Source organism: Corvus brachyrhynchos, unplaced genomic scaffold (genome assembly GCF_000691975.1).
Source record: "Corvus brachyrhynchos isolate BGI_N302 unplaced genomic scaffold, ASM69197v1 scaffold32, whole genome shotgun sequence".
Taxonomy (NCBI): domain Eukaryota; kingdom Metazoa; phylum Chordata; class Aves; order Passeriformes; family Corvidae; genus Corvus; species Corvus brachyrhynchos.
Genome location: NW_008237919.1, coordinates 15,727,687 through 15,745,024, shown reverse-complemented (window position 1 = coordinate 15,745,024; position 17,338 = coordinate 15,727,687). Strand labels below are relative to the sequence as shown.

Sequence of the window (17,338 nt, the reverse complement as noted above, 5' to 3'; positions counted from 1 at the left end):
GGTTTCTTTTCTTTTAAACAGGATCTGTCCCATGCCACCATTGAAATGTACACAAATATTGGAAGAATTCGCTCAGCTAAGCTTGTGGGAAAGGACTTGGCAGAGTTTTATATGTAAATGACTCTTTAAAATGTCTTAAATGCACTGCCTTTGAAAAGTTTGAATATTATCCCTGAGGAAGATATGCTGTAGTTAAAAAGGAATTCTAAAAAGTATTTTTTAAAATGTAAACAAACCCTATTTCAGGTTGTATTTCAGGAGAAAAGAAAAACAAACAAAAAACTAGCAATCTTTAACAAATTTTAATTCTCATCTTGTGATTTTGTACTCTTACCTTTAACTATCCTATGTTCTTTAGCTTGATCCTTTCTTATTCTTGGGAAAAAAGGGTGGGAAAGATAAATATAAACTTCAAAACAAGTCAGAAGCCTCCTTAGGGAACAGGCTATAGTAAATGCAGAGTTATCTTAACTACATATATGGACTGCATCTATCTAAAAAAAAGCCAAAAAAAACATGTCTTTAGAGAGTAATCCGTTTCATATTTGAGGTTATCATTGCAAAGTGGTTGTTTCCCCTCCTGTGAAACAGTGATTTTATTCCTGATTTCCAAATACGGTTTTTTGTGTTTATCTCTCTTGTTAAAATCCACTGAGAAAACCTCTTGCATTTTGTTTTTATATAAATGCTGTAGGATTTTATAATTGTTTTTATGAATTAGCCAAATAAGCACAGGTATTGTTTAGGTACTTAATAATGTTTTTTGTTTTTCTTATTTAGAAGACTTTGGGGTTTTTTTTGGAAAATATGTTAGGGCATGCTTCCTACCAATGTTTGCTTAAGCAGTCTGATCTCCAAGTTGCAACAGACTCTCCTAAATGAACTTAAATTTTCAGCTGAGGGAATAATGTTAGGTTTAAATACTGCCATGGAACTGCTGTGTGGTGATAAAATTTTCATTGAAGTTTTTTTCTGCTTTAGAATTTTTGAGTAAGCAAATTTTTAGTTAACTGTCGGAAGCTTTAGATGGCTTTTGTTTCATTTGTGGGAGGTATTTTCACCTCATTTCCTCTAACTTGGTATACATCTGGATATAAAGCCTTTCATTGACTTGGAATATTGACGTTAATTGCAGTTCTACTTGCTTAAGGGAATTGCAGTAATGGAAGGCCCATATGTTTATCTGTTACCAGAAAATTAAAGATCATAGTGGTTCACTGCAGTTTGTCCTGCATTTACTTGGTCTTCCTCCCCCATCACCACTTTGAGAGAAGATGTAGACAGTTTTCATGGCTGAAAAGTTTCTTACATTGCTCTGTGCTCATTTCTTTACTTTCCAAGGAGGAAGAAAGGTCCCCAGAAGGCAGAGGTGTATCTTCAAGGAGCACTGAAAACCTACCTTGCTGAGGGCTGGGCACTGCTGGTCACACACACGAGGAAGCAGCTGGCTGAATGTCAGAAACAGCTTGGGCAGATAGAAAAGTATCCTCTAAAATGCAGATCCAGAACAATCAAAACTGGAGAAAATGAGGCTTGGGATTATTTTTCTGACATATCTCTAACTTTTATTTAACAGCAGAGACTGCTCTGAGTCTGAGCTGAGACAGCTGAGTTATTTGATACTGTAGAGTGTATTTTGGGGGTTGTTCTGTTGTGCTGATTTTTTGTTGGTTTGTGTGCTTTTAGAACAAGGCACACATTATACGTGTCAGCCTCCTTTGCAAATTCTCACATCACTTTTAAACATGCTTAGATTTTTCTGCTTCAGTGCAAATGCTCATAAAGAATCTGAGCCAGTTCTGTTGCATTCTTAGCTAAATATTCAAGTGATCATTTATATCCCCAGCACTTAAAATTGTAAAGAATGTCTTATGACTTGGTTATGGAAGTGATGCTGTAACAGCTGGCAGATTCTCAGTTAGGTACATTGGAATAAAATAGAATACTCAAGATTATTTAGTGCTAAATGTTGGGCAGTGTAATGCAAGACACTGTGTCTTGAACTTGCACACTGCATTTATTATTGTCAAATAATGAATTTTCTATGCTCGTGAATCTTTTTAGATGAGGCAAGATTGCACTGGTTAATAATGGATCATATTTTTAGTACGTATGCAAAAGAAGTATTGGGATTCTGCAATACTCTCAGAAAATGGTAAATCTTCAATTGTTTCTTGTCTAGTGGAAAAGTGTGATGATAACAGCAGGTCTTGTCTCTAAAGATCAGAAAAGCAGTACTTGAATGTCTTGTTTTAGGGTTTCTACCTCGTGGTTCCTTAACTTCATTAGTTATCTCCAAACAAGCAGCCTTTTAGCTGGTGATAATCACCTAACAGAAGAGGAACGCAAAAGATTTTGCCAAGAAATACTAGATTTTGCCAATCAGCAAGCAGAGAACCAAGGTAAGTCTGGGTCTTAAAATTTAAGCATCTGGTTGTTCCCTAAAGGTAGACAGGGAGGCCTTTTTTTTTTGGGTTCATTATTTTGTTATTATTTCTATTTTTTGTTATTTGTATTTCTATTATTTTATTATTCTTTCTAAACTTGTGATCTCCAATTATAAATCTACAGTAGTTAAGAATAGTCAGAGATGAAAGGGTAATTAACATGTTCATCCTGAATACTGCAAAGTCTTTGTTTTCATTCAGCTATATTTCTCTGCTTTAACAGCCCATAATTTATTGTGTGTTGGGTTTTTTCAATTCCTAACCTATCTTTGTCTCTCATTGCTGGCATGCAAGTGGCAGCTCTGTGATGGTACTTCCTGGATTTTGATGTTAGATCTGTTCCCAACCACTTGCAGCTTATTATTTTGTCCATCCTATTTCCTGTCTTTATTCTTCATGCTGCTTCTGTACTACCTTCTTGACAGATATTAATCATAATTCAAATTCTTAGGGAGTACTTCCTGTAGATCTGAAGACTGCTTATTTTTATGCAGACATTTTTTCTTAATGAATAGATGTACCATAAGTAATATGTTACTTCAGACTTGATTCTTAATTAATTTTTTGGTACTGTCTCAGAGTTATTTTTGGAATGCAGAAAAGAGAATGAAAACCCCTTTCATAGTAAAGCTGCTGGCTCAAGGTGCCAGCCTGATTATTAGTTTCTGAAACTTGTACAAGCTCTGGGAAGTTTGTCACTTAATGCTGCTGTGTTCTGTACTAGTGAAATGTTCAACTTCTGCTTGGACAATCTCTCTTAATTCAGTTGGTTTTAATAGCCTGGATGTAGAAATTGTAGTCGAAGTAACTGTTGGAAAACAAATCTCAGCATCTTTAAGTCTCATGCAAGATAAAAAATTGGAAAGCATTGATTTGTTGTGAAATGATTCGTTGTGAAAAGTTGTTGATCCATTTAATTCGAGGGTTTCAATTTTTAAGAGAAAAGATTTGCTCATCTCCAGCAGCACTGGAGAATAATAAAACTGGAGAATAATAAAATCCCTGTTTTTATCTTTCCAGGTCAAAAGGTTATTTTGCCTATGCACTCCTTTGCCCAGCTGAAAACTCTGCATTTTGACCCTCCAAATGCTGTTGTCCACGTGGGTGGAAAGTTGTGCATTGAGTTGACTTTGCTGAGCCAAATGCCCATCCCTGTCCGGGTGGACCAGGTTGCCATCCATGTTCACTTCAGCATTGAGAAGAACAGCTACAGGAAAACAGCCGAGTGGCTCACCAAGCACAAAACTTCCAACGGTGTCATCAGCTTCCCAAATGAAATTGCAGGCCTGCCTTTGTCAAGAAACAACCTGCCAGCCCTGGAGCTGTGTGAGATGTACGAGCGGAGCCCCTCAGACAACTCCTTTTTTTTTTGCAAAAACAAGCACATGCTGCTGCGGAGGCAGGAGAGCAGCACTTCCCTGGACGTGCCCTCGGGGCTCACTTTGGAAGATGGGGCTCATGTGTTGAAGTGCAACAACTTGACACTGGAACCAGGGGACAATAAAATAACCTTCAATATTCAGGTATGTTTTCATAGCTGGGTGATTGTAGCACTCGTGAAGGAAAAATTAAAAAGAGTGGCGGAGGAAGGGCGTTGTGCGGGTGAGTGGTGCCTGTATTGCTTCCTGTTATACTTGGATTATCCATTCCCCTTAACAGCTTTTTGTTGTTCTGCACCATCATTTCCCTTGCAAGGTTGCTGTTGTATTTATGCTAAAACCTACAGATGATTCTTCTACTTGAAATCATTTGAGTCAGCCTTCCTAAACTTATTTTAAATATCTTGACTATTGCTGCCAAAAATTACACAGATAAATTTATATGTAATATAATGTACTGCTCATGAAGTCTGCATACACTGTTGAGCTCATTCAGAATAATGTCTAAAAGCTTTGATGTGGATTCTTTTTCTAGCCCTTTAGTAAGTGATTGTGTGGTTAAATTTGGTTGACAGCCTGTTCTTCTCTGCAGAGGGTGGTAGAATAATTTTTCACTTGGTGGATGTAGTAAACCTTCCTATAAGAAGTTGAGATCAGCTACAAGTATTTGAATTTAGAAGATGTTAGAATTAAAATTGTCCCCATTAGTCATCTTATCATCTAAGTTAACTAACTAATTAGTTATTAGTTATCATCTGTGGAATGGCAGTAATGTCATTTGAACTACTTACTAACCTAATTTCTGAGGTTTCTCATCCTTTCAAAGTATTGGGACAAGTTAATGGGATTTTGACATGTCAGAGGCCTTGGTGTCTGGAAATGCTGTTTTCTGTAAAATTAATTAACATGTATGTAAAACTGGATTTCAGATAAAGGAGCATTACTAGAGGAAAGCTGTTAGGGACTGCACTGAGCAGGCATTTGGACTTAGTGGGATCAGGAAGCAATTGGAAACACCAGAAGAGATCTGAATGAAAAGCCAGATAGAGCTCTGCTTTGAATTTGCCTGGTTCTGCTGTGCATCTGATGGCCAGTGGAGGATGGACAGCCTTGCATTTATAATTTTCCTATTTTCCCAACCTTTCCTTCCAGAAAAGAATTTTGCTTGGGAAGACTACTCAGTGTGAATCCCACAATATAGTTGTTTAAGGCATGATTTACCTGTCCTTAAAGGGAAAATCTGAGCATGTTATAATTTTAACAGTGTATTATTAGATAAAACAATGAAAGTGTCTCTAGATTTGAGCTGCAGTATTTACAAAATATTTACTAAAAATCCATTATCATTGTAGTCATACACTGTGTCACTTCTACTGGGTTACACAGCTGGCCAGAGCATAGAAACTGCTGGCAACTTGTTTTCTGAATTTTCTTAAAGTAATGCTTAATTGCACCACTTCTGCAGGAAGAGGAATGACTGTGCTTCTGTGATCCAGAGGGAGTTTGATCCTCTCTGTAGCCCTTACATTTAAGATTAGCATTATTTATGCTGACAGCAATCTTCCAGTATTTTTTTCCAAGCCTTAAAAGAGATCAGAAAGCATTGTCTAAATTCTTTAGACCAGTATGTATATATTATGAATTACTTTACTCATGCTTTTCTGGTTTTTTAGGGCTAAAATGTAGTGACTTTAATGTCAAAATGCATAATACTGAATTTCAGTCTGGATTTGCTATGTAAATACCTGCATGAGGTTTGAATGTAGATTGGTACAGCTTTTCTCCATAACTTGTAGACTTATTTAATTACACCCAGCATTGGTATTTATGTATTATACTTGGTAAAGTGACACATAAAAAAAAGAAAACACTTCCCATTCCCTAGCAGTCCCTAAGAGCAAAGAATAAATATACTAGCAGGTGTTACAGATTTCCTTTTGTTTTTAATCTTATCGAGAAACATCCAGAATCCCATTACTCAAGGTATGGGAAGAGTTGAAAATGAAAAATGTATGTTTTACTTTCTTGTACACATTGGCTCAGGGTGTGTGGTGGGGAATGTGTGAAATCAGTAGCTGGAGCTGAAAGCTGTGCCTTACATAAATGCTGTAGGATTTTATAATTGTTTTTATGAATTAGCCAAATAAGCACAGGTATTGTTTAGGTACTTAATAATGGTTTTTCATGTATGTTGCACTTTGGGGGGAACTAACCAACAAACAAGGCAAAACACATCCCAAAGTAACAAATATGCAGCATAGCTACTACATGAATTGTTCTGATTATTAGTACTTGTTAATTATGATGTTTTCTCTTGAATCAGACAGCACTCTAGAGCTTCTATCTCAGTGGGGCAAAAGGTGCTCCTTTGTGCAAATCTTGTCATTTACTCAGAAAACATATCTGCAGTTTTAATTTGCAAATCCAAAGTACCTTATAGAAATGAGATGGAAACATGCTGGTCTTTAGTAAAGGGTTTGTTCTGGAAGTATTTTTTAAAAAAAAACCATTCAAATGTTTTCTTCCAAGGCCAAAGAACCTGGGACATACACGCTCAGGCAGCTGTGCACTTCAGTGGGAAAGGTGCAGTTTGTCCTTCTTCACATCTACCCAATCGTGCAGTATGATGTGTACTCCCAGGAGCCCCAGCTCAAAGTGGAGCCCATGACTGGTAGGTACAGTGGCTGTGCTGAAGCTGCTTTGATGATTCCTCTCGTGCTCCTGTGGCATTAGAGAAAGTGTTTCATGGCTTCAGTATTACTCAGTTCGCCTTACTCTGCATTTTGAGTCTAAAATATAACCTTGCTTTTCCAATTTTCCATCATATTGTCCTGCCAGTGATGGCTGGTTTTGAACAACTGATTCCAGTGCTTGGCTCTGGACACACAGTGTCACTTTTGAACATTGACTTGAACATGTAGTGTCACTGAAATACCAGATGTGACTTGAGCTGCCTCACTGCTTAACAGGGAATATTTACATTTGTAATTCACTGAACTCCTTACTGGTTAGGTTTGTGATCACAGGATCAATTAGGTTGAAAAAGATCTCTGGGATCGAGTCCAACCTGTGGCCAAATACCATCTTGTCACCCAGACCATGGCACTGAGTGCCACATCCAGTCTTTCCTTAAACACTTCCAGGGACAATGACTCCACTGTCTCCCTGGGCAGCCTGTTCCAATGCCTATTCTCCCTTTCTGTGAAGAAATTCCTCCCAACTTAATGCTACAGTCCCTTTGATATTTATAAGAAGTAAGTAAGAAATGGGATTCTCTACTAGAGATAATAATATAAACTTACTAAAAATGAATACTGAATACATGCATTGGTTTCAGGGACAGCTGAACACTACTTGTTGTAGTGTTTAAGTGTTTATTAAAGTGTATAAATGGAAGTTAATAGTGGTTTATTTTCAGGCTATTGAGTGTTGCAGCTGAGGAGTTAATATGAATTCTGTGCTGTCATTTCAGTCACAGGGGTTGCAGTGTGTGGTGAAGGAAGGACAGGCCTATTGGGAATTAATGAAATTTGGGACCCCTGTGAAACTGATAGAATCATGTAAATAACAGCATGTGGGTATGACTGGCATCACAGATGCGAAAATACAGAGCTGTCTGCAACCTGGAGGACTTCAAAAGCTTAGTAAATTCTTTGGGGTATTGTATTTCACTGAATTCTGTGCTGCAGAGCCAGCTCATCTAAGCCATCCAAGATGCATTGGGTTTGGGCTCTGAGGTTGAAACCTCAAGTTTTCCCCACAAGTTGTATCTGAGCTGTGTTTAATGTGTCACATAACACCAAAAACTCACACTTTTAAGTTACCCCAGTGTGTGACCAGCTGCTTGCTAACAAGCCTTAGTGCATTGTAACCGTGTACTGGAATCTGTTAACAATTCCTGCTCTGTCCTTCAGAAAGCCTTTTGGCTGGCATTCCCCAGAAGGTGAAGTTCACAGTGACCACTGGTCACTACACCATGAAGAGCGGGGACACTTTGCAGCTCAGCAATGCGGATGCCATGCCCATCCTGTACCACCCTGAGAGCAAGGCAGTGATCTACTCCAACACCAGGGGTAAGCCAGGTAGTAAAAATGAATCATCTTTGAAAGGCTGATGAGTTCAGTCATTCTGAAGCAGCCTGTACTTGCAATATTAAGAACACTGACACTGTTGGTCAGTAGTCATTATTAAGAGCAATTATAGGGATTTGCAACTGAGTACTTCAGTCCAAGAAATGTCTTAAATTTTCACCCTCAAAATGGTAGTATGAATTTTTACAAACATAGCTGGACAATTTTAGTTTTGTTGATGAAATTCAGAAGGCATGTGAAGCTGCTGCATGTGTGTGTCCAAGGTTGCTTGAAGTGAAATTATGAGAATTAACGAGGTGCTTTCACTTTGTAAAAACTTATTTAAGTGTCATATGATGGGCTAAAGTAGCTCTTTAGCTGGTTTGAAGTTTGTTGTTAAATTCCCCTCTTAGTTCCTTCCTGAAGATTAGAAGGAGAATTATTATGTGGAATGTAGTGGTTACCTTCCTGCAGTTTCAGAAGGATAGAGCATTACTCCTGAGAAGTTAAATATTTAACATGTGCAGATTATAGCTAGTTTGAAGAGGTTACTGTGGAGTTTTATAACAAGGTTTCACATTGCTGTTTTTGCAAACCTAGCTAGGAAGTGGTTATGGCACCACATATTTTTCTATGAATTTCTTTTTTTCCCTTTGTACACAACTGTAGAAAAGATCTCAGAGTCATCGTTAAGGATTCAGTCTTCAGAAAAGATCACAAGCATCAGCTTGCCAGTGGCTCCTGCATATCATGTGATTGAATTTGAACTAGAAGTCATGTATTTGCCATCAGCCACGGAATCTGCAGTGGAGAAGGAAAATACTACAAATAAAGAAAGTCACAGAAGAAAGAAAGAGAAGCAGAAACAGGACAACTGCATGGCTACTGTTGATCAAAAAGTAAGATGTAGCTTGTAGTTTTCATTATGAAATGTATTTGATCACAGGGGTAAACACTTCACAAAATACAAGTGGTGGTGAGGGGGAACTTGCTTGTTTGGAACTTACTTTCCTTCAGAAGATGTATATGCAAAAACCATAGCAGATGTTACAAATGTAAAGAAATTGTAAATATAACCAGAAATATACACTGCAGTTAATAAATTGTCAACTGTTCCCTTGGCTAGTAATCTGAGTTTTAGTGTTTTAACACAGTTTGCAAAGCATGGAGGGTACCTGTGTCTCTGTAAGAGGTGGCATGGTGGTCTTTCAATTCCAGCTTCTGATTTATGGGAAAGATAAAGTCAAGTATGCTGCTTCAAATTAAAACAATTATACATTAAGTTCATTTTTTAAAATATTTTGAGCTTGTATTTAATATATTAAATTATTATAAAGACATTTGACTAATAGATCTTATAGCAGTTTATTTGATACTGACCCTTACCAAGTTTTTGTGCTAAGATGCCATTGGTGTCTTTTATCTTTTCTTTCTTCTATTCCCCTTCCTTTATTTATAGTCTTCAGAACTGGGTATGTCAGTTCTTAGAGGAAACACTGCTTTGAGATTTCATATCCCACTCACAGGCTAACAAAACCCTGTATTTTTTCAGATTAGTTTTTACATACTGATTATTTTTATTTCTTCCCCTCCTGGATGCATTAGATATAAACACTTGATGAGAAAAGCCTTGCTTAGAAAGGAGAAGAAAACCAGAATCATAGTGCCAAAGACCATTGCAAATAAGAACTGTGTTCCCTTTTTTCTTTAGGTGACCATTGATTGTCCTTGGTCGATTTACTCCACAATTATTGCATTAACATTCTGCATACCCTTTAATGCCAAGCATTCCTTGTTGTCAGCTGGCAAACGGTAATGTACTCATTATTTATTTATTGTTTCTTTCTTCTTGCAAAGTATGGAGCTTGGCTTTCATAACTCATATTTATAGCAGCCTTTTTTTTTTTTTAAATATTTAAGTTGGGCTTTTACTGTATCCCCCCCTGGAAGCATGTGCATCTCCTCTCGTGTTCTTTCATGACAATAAAACAAATTTGTGGGTTTGGACGTAAGACCACGGGATAAACCCATTTGGGCTGTTTCTGTGTAGTTCTTTGGTTTTGTTTAATATGAAAGAGGATGTTTTACAGCCTTGTTTCATGGACATGGACTCTTCCAATGTAACTCTTCAGCTTTCACTGAGCAAACTGTGTCGTATTTTCCAGGAAATATGTGCAAGTCTGTGTACAGAATTTGTCAGAACTCTGTTTCCAGCTTTCAGACTACAGCCTAAAAAATTCTGCTGAGTGTACAGATTTGCAGCTGGTACCTCTCAACCCTGCATCTCAACAGGTAAAAATTCACTTGGTGGTTTATTGAATTTATTCATCTTACGGTTGCAGTTTGTTATTGGGTTTTAGGAAAAAAAAAATCAGGTAGAGACAGTTTTCCAGTTAAATACTGGAATAGCTGTAAGCCAGTTCAGTTGCAGAACAGTTTCTTACCATAGAATCATTGAATGGTTTGGGTTGGAAGGGGATTTGAAGATGATTCAGTTCCAATCCCCTGCCCTGGGCAGGGACGTCTTCCACTTGACCAGGATGCTCAGAGCCCCATCCAACCAGGCCTTGAACACTTCCAGGGATGTGGGGCATACACAGGTTCCCTGGGCAACCCTGAAGCTTCTTTCAGCCTTGCCTGAACATATTAAATTGTTCATTCTTGGTGGCTAGAAAAAGTATATAAGAACATACTATAATTTTATTAAATTTGACTTTAGATGAAAATATTTTCAGGCACATTTGAATGTGAAGTGTTTCCTTTTAAAACATTTGATTCTGACAGTGAAATGGATCCTTTCTTTTTAAAAAGATGTGCATTGTGAAAAAGATTCACTGTTAGTCATTTTGGTTGCATATTTCCCTAATGCTTTATTGAGTTTGTTTCTATAAACTGTCCCAATGTCAGAACAGACAAACATATGCATGTGTGCATTTCCCCTTCTTTGTGAGAGGAAGGAAGGAGCTAACACTCTAAACATTCTCTTCCAGGTCGTGTACAGTAAGCAATCAATATTCTTTGTATGGGAATTGAAGTGGACAAAAGAGCTTCCTCTCTCCTTGCAGTGCCTGTTTTCAGTCAGCTTTTGTCCAGCTACCTCTGAAGAACAGTCTCTTACCCTGAAGCCGTTCACTTACGAATTCCAAGTGGAAAATTTTTTTGTAAGTACTCCTAAGTATAGGGTAGCATATCTCAACTGAATATGGTTTCCTAATAAATGGAAAGGGAAAATCAAGAAATACATTAGAATTCTGTTTATATAATGAGGTTGATACCTACTTAGAATCATTGGAAAGTCAGTTTGTGAGTGACAGAACTGCAGCCTGATATGATACAGTGGAAACATATCCTTGCCATAGGAATGTGGTGGGGGCCATAACACTTGAGCTTAATCTTGTTCCATTTTTTTACTGTCTTCACCTTCTTGGGTTGGTGCCATGGAGATTGTCTGCAGATTACTGAGCTGCTTTTTCCCTGCTGGCTTAAGATTGTGCTCTCCAAAGCAAATTGCAATTTCCAAAATATCTTTGCTATTGAAAGCATCTGAGTTGTTTTTTGTAGTGCTTGAGATGAGCTTCTCTGATGAAATATTTAGGGTTTTCTAGGCCATTATCTGAAATGGTTCTTCTTCCCCTTTATGGATAAACTTTTAATTCCTTTGATCAACTAGGAAGCTTATAGGCTAGGTAGAATTCATTTAATAGGAAGTTATATCAACATTATTTAATCTCATCTCTAAATTCAGTGTTACCCTTTGTGATGCTTGGGTAAACAGCAGCATCATGAGAAGACTTTTGTTTTGTTAAGTCCTTTTGTCTGTTTTCAGTGTTTTCTTCCTGCTTATTGCAAACTGGCCCCGAGCACTATTTCAGGTGTTTGCCTACTGGCATGTAACAATCATTTTTGGCACCTCTATCAGTATCTTCATGGGGTTTTTAAAGACAACTACCTATGTTAAACAGTGGGGGTTTTCTGACAGAAGTTTAATTGTGGAGGAATTAAAAATCAGCTCGATAATGTGGGCACTGATATTCCAGGGACTATGACAGGAAGAGGGATAAACTAGTTCTGTAGTGTAAAGAGAGGAGCTAAGAAACTGATAAAAATTGTTTAAATAGTAAGATTAGTGTCAATTTAGGAGCATTGAAAGACTGTGTTAAAGCACAGAAGTCAAGGAAAAATTGGTATTCTCACTGCTTGTATCAAAAATAGATTGAATCAGATTTGATTTGATCTAGTGGAAGGTGTCCCTGCCCATGGCAGGTGGGTTGGAACCAGATGATCTTTAAGGTCCTTTCTATTGCACAGCATTCCAGGATTCCATGTTCTATGATTTTCCTAAGCTGAGCAAGATAATGAAGTGAACGTTACTTACAAGTGATTCTCACATTAAGAAGATTTAACAGGAGGTGTCTGTTACATGTAAAGTTAAGTTGATACTGTACCCACTGTCCAGTTCAATTTAAACACAAGTAGAATTCCCCCTTTTTCCTGATAACAGCACTGTTTTCTTCCTGACAGACATTATACCATGTGAAGACTGAAATCTTCCCACCCTTGGATGCAGAGTACTGTAAAACAGGCTCGCTCTGCTCCTTAGAGGTGTCCATCACCCGGCTTGTTGAGCTCTCCGAGGTTGACAGAGATGAAGCATTAACAGAATCAGATGGATATTGCACAACAAAACTCATGTATGAAGGTAAGAGTATTTTTCTTAAGCATTTTGATAAATTTCCTCCTAATTTTTTCTTGACATCTGCCAGGCTTGCTATATATTCCAGTATTGTGGGTACAGCTGCTCAGTAAAGCAGTTTGCATTTTGCTAGACAGGGAATATTTTATTTTCTCCTTATTAATCTACCTTCCACTGGAATAGAAATGTTTTTCAGGTTGGATGGATACATGCATGAGGCCCAACTATGGTCCCTTCTTTGTAGGGCTGTTTTCTTACCTTGCAAGCTCTTCACACATAAAAGCTGGTGGGCTTTTAGATACTGCTAAAATGCAGATTTTCAAAGTGCTCTAAAACTATCCTGAGGGTTCTCCATTTTTCACAGAAGATCTTTATAGTGTTCTCCCTTTATTCTTGCAGTTGTTGACAACAGTAGTAACTGGGCAGTCTGTGGAAAAAGCTCTGGAGTGATTTCTATGCCTGTAGCACCTCGAGCAACTCACAAAGTCCACATGGAAGTGATGCCACTGTTTGCTGGGTATCTGCCTTTCCCTGATGTCAGATTGTTTAAATACCTCCCTCACCATTCTGCTCACTCCATGCAGCTTGATGCTGGTAAGGCCATTTTGACTGCATGGCTACTTACAGAAATTACTCTGCTTTCTCTGTGTTCTTGTGTAAAGAGAAAAGCAGGCAAGAAATATATTGACAATAGATGGACTTGGTCATATATGGACCAGGTGCTCATAGGTGTCTTTGTTACCTTCACTCACAGTCCTGATTTGAAACTTGCTCTAATGGGAACTTTGAATTTGGGTTGCCACCTAAATCGCTGAGGAGGAATAATAAATGCATTGTTCCCTTATATTTCCTTTCAAGATTAGTGTGCAAATTAGTTGTCACTGGATTTATAATCAAGTGAAAGCTGTTCGATAACCCCCTAATCCTGCAGTTTCCCTTTCTGTAAATTGTGTGCCTTCACTAGCTTTGAAATTTTTTCCCAGTTTTCAAGGGATTGAGTACAAAATAAAAGAACTGCTGAAAATTTGTGGCATATAAACCAGATCAGATGAAGAGTTTAAATTACCACAGCCATGTAGAGTATTTACCTGTACTGTTGAGGAGTCCCAGAGCTGTAGTGTGAATTCCCTTGTAGAAGCAACATAGCTTTTGTCAGTGGAGCTGCCAGTGTCCATCCCTGTAGCTTGTGACAGATGTGAGGTCATGCTGCTGAAATTCTACTTTGAAAGCAATTCACTCTGTTACATCTGGTGCTGGCCAAAAGCATGCAGACTGTTGCCTCAGCAGAGATGACCAGTAACTGTGAACATGTGTTAAGCTGACTGACTGGGCTCTGAAATGCCCTGTTAAAGTTAATTGGTAGAATAAAAGTGTTGGTTTTTTTTTGTTTCCAACAGATAGCTGGATTGAAAATGACAACCTGTCTGTGGACAAGAATGTGGATGAGCAGGCTGACAGCAGCAGCATCAGGAGCAGGGGGAGCCTGCATTCCACAGCCAGTGGGGAGCACAAGGGTCTGCCCATGCCGCGGCTCCAGCCCTTCTCCCCGGGCCAGGTCTTCAACAGCAGCACAGGGATGCAAATCCTTGTCATTCCCAGCAAGGACGACCACGTTCTGGAGGTCAACGTCACGTGACAGCTCGGAGTGGAGACCAGGAACCCGTTAGGAACTGGATATGAAAGCACTTTATGGGATAATGACCTGCTCAGTCTTCGTTGCAACATTAACTCCAAGGAGACCTGTGGCACTGGCGTGTACTGGCCATGGAAGCACCAGACAATTGTATCAATTTAAGTGTACAGTGAGGCTTGTGTCAGCTAGTTTATATTGCCACTTTAGTATGTTTTGTGTCAGCTATTGGGTTTTCTCCCTGCAGTCACATCCCTGCATCACAACAACACAGGGCAACAAAAAGCAAAAAATCCAAATCTTTGGACCACTTCTTTATTTTTGTCGGGCAGCTGAGAGATTTGTTTCATGCTTCCTACATATTTTAGAATGTAGAGTTGGATGATATAATTATCCAAATCCTGAATTTTTATGTAATAATTTACAGGCTTTTCACACATGTGCCAGAAACATAACAGAGCATACAACAGCACATTCACTGGTGTAACAGTTGCTTTTCTGGTTTGGTTTTATTTTGTTTGTTTGTTTGATCATTGTTAATTCCTGCCATTGCAATTTTATATTAAACTTCCATCATTTGCATACTTAGATGCATGGAAGAGCTACTGCTATAAACAATCTTAACTGAACAAAATTCCTTAATTTTCTGAGGCTTTCTCCTTCACAGAGTAGACACTGTGATGTCACATACTATATGATTTTTTTTTTTTTTGGGGTGGGCTTTGGGTCATCCTCTTGCATATTTCTTACCAAAGAAAGATATTGATAGAATTTAATAATAAATTATTTGGCTTATTGAGTTCCCAGATTAATTTCTTTTATTACCATTTCCAAGTGGCTTGGTTTGCTGCCCCAGTTTTTAAGTTGGGGCAAAAATTTCAGTATGATGTGATACTTGAACAGTCAACCTTTCATCATAAAGGCTTAGTGTAATTATTACTGATTAGAGGCCAGACTTGTGCATTCATGATGAAAGAAGGAGGTTGGTTTGATATAGGAAAGCTTGCAGATGTAGAATAATCGTGAAGCAAAGTTAAAACATGTAACTTAAAGAATTTCATTATTTATATCTGAAATGTAAATACAAAAAATGTAAAAAAAAAAAAAAGTGTAATTTTTGTGAATGTTGCAAATCCACCTGTGACTGGAAAAATTACAACTTCTTCTGATGTCCTGCTTCTGATATTGAAACTTGTGCATTTAATGTGAGAATGACCTTTTCTACTTGCAGATCTATAATGGTGCGTTGTCAACAGACTCCACAGAGGAAACAGTCCCACGTCAAATACTTGTCAGCAAAACTAAAGTGAGGAGCTGCTCATTAGACAAATTCATTGTTATTATTTTTTTCTTCTTCTGCTAAATTACAGAGGGGAAATAAAAAACAAATCCTCTTTTCAAAAAGAACCACAAGTAAGTTGAAAAATGAATAGGCACCCTGCACTGGTCTATACTTTTTTTTTTAAATTTATTTTTTATTTAAAAATTCTAAATAGATATATAAAGTAGACCTGCTAGCTGAAAATGTTCTTATTATGCATCTTCTTTCTGTGAAGGAATGCCCTTTCTCTGTGGAAATCATACCATTTTATTCTGGATAAAACCCAAAGCATCATTTAGTGCGAATGACTGCTGGGATTCTTTGACTGGAAAAGGTAACAAGTTAGTGACTTTGACACTGCAGGTATTATTAATTCCATTTTCATGGTTTGCTATTAAATCATTTTTCACATTGTTCTGTAATATACTGTTAGATTAAACACATTGTACTAAGATTGTTTAATGAAATTGTAAGCGTTACAGTTCTAAATATACATGTTTTAAAAAGAAATCAACTTCTCCACTGCTGTGAGTTCTGTTTGGTCTGGAGGAGTGATTGATTCATCTGTTTTAACCAAAGCTGCTGTTGTCTGGGAAAACCAGATTTGTTACCTGGTGTGCAATTACACACACGTTATTTATTTATTTCAGAATTGCACAATCCTGGAGGCTCCATGGTATTCCACAAATCCAGCACACCCCTCCAGACTTTTCCTGCTGTTATTTATAAACAGCAGTTCAGTGTTAGCAACCTCCCAAGTACAGCCCCTCTATTATGAATGGTTAGTAATTTCCACACAAATTGTGTAATCCCAGCTGCTTTCTGTGCATGCTCCAGGGGAGGATTTTCACCTGGGCAGGGTCTTTTCGCCCTGTAGGTCTGACTTTTGGTATTATAATGGAGATAGTTTAGTCATAGGATACGTGTTGCCATGTTGGCAACATATACATAGACATACATCCCCATCTTGATCTACTGCATCCTTAAAGCTCGTTAGTTCCAGGATATCCATAACTAAGGGACACTGCTCTCTGTTCCACCGATTAATTCTCCTTCCTTGCTGACTAGGCTTGAAAGTATACAAAGATCAACAATCAAAGAACATCCTAACTTAATTTTGACATATTCCACATTCTGCAACACTACTTTAAAACCTGTGAGTGATTATCCAGGGACCCAGCTGAAGGAGCGTGGACAGTAAGGAGTTAATGGATTGTTATGCCTCAAACACCACTAACCATTCAAGTGGGAAATACAAAGGTAGGGCAGCACCCTTCTGGTGCAAGTTTTGCTGTTCAGGTCCATGGTGGCCACACAACCCCCAGTGCAGGTGCAGAACTGGGGTCACAGAGCGGGCAAAACCAAGAGGAGGGGACTGAGACCACCAAGGACCCCAAAGCACCCGTGACACCTTTTGAAACTCTTCCCTCAGAAGGTGATGCATGCCCCAGTCTTGCCTCAGACATGTAGAATTCCCTCCCTGGGGAGGGATCTGGGTGTTCCAATGCTAACCTGAATGTACATAACCCGAGGAACTTTTTGTTTTGTGGGCCCCCATCCCCAGAGGATGAAGACTGCTTATCACTCTGACCAAGGGACATAGAGACTACAACAATCAAGTCTCATTAATAGATCCATGGGTGGTGATGTCTTTCCACTATCTACTCTTACCCTTCCCTTTCTTTCTTTTCCTTACGTATTTTTGTGATATTTTTACACTTTAATTGAAAAGAACCAAACCGGCCACCAACATCCTTTCCACTGCAATTAAACTGCTTTAAAAAGAAACCTTCCACAT

General features: G+C 38.3%; 1 protein-coding gene across 2 annotated transcripts in view; it reads left to right on the top strand.

The window, feature by feature from the left end:
• The window catches only part of TRAPPC10 (trafficking protein particle complex 10), a 28,521-nt gene extending 12,467 nt beyond the window's left edge, over positions 1-16,054 (top strand). Inside the window, exons 10-22 of one of the 2 annotated variants that reach the window (XM_017733298.1) lie at positions 22-113; positions 1,342-1,482; positions 2,290-2,402; positions 3,468-3,970; positions 6,356-6,497; positions 7,741-7,908; positions 8,566-8,795; positions 9,608-9,708; positions 10,062-10,188; positions 10,887-11,057; positions 12,418-12,595; positions 12,989-13,183; positions 13,987-16,054. In XM_017733298.1, the coding sequence (XP_017588787.1) occupies positions 22-113; positions 1,342-1,482; positions 2,290-2,402; positions 3,468-3,970; positions 6,356-6,497; positions 7,741-7,908; positions 8,566-8,795; positions 9,608-9,708; positions 10,062-10,188; positions 10,887-11,057; positions 12,418-12,595; positions 12,989-13,183; positions 13,987-14,225 (2,400 nt within the window). In that variant the 3' untranslated portion in view covers positions 14,226-16,054. The remainder of the gene's footprint in view (positions 1-21; positions 114-1,341; positions 1,483-2,289; positions 2,403-3,467; positions 3,971-6,355; positions 6,498-7,740; positions 7,909-8,565; positions 8,796-9,607; positions 9,709-10,061; positions 10,189-10,886; positions 11,058-12,417; positions 12,596-12,988; positions 13,184-13,986) is intronic. The other variant, XM_008632839.2, reaches the window with a different exon arrangement.
• The last annotated feature ends 1,284 nt before the right edge of the window (positions 16,055-17,338 follow it).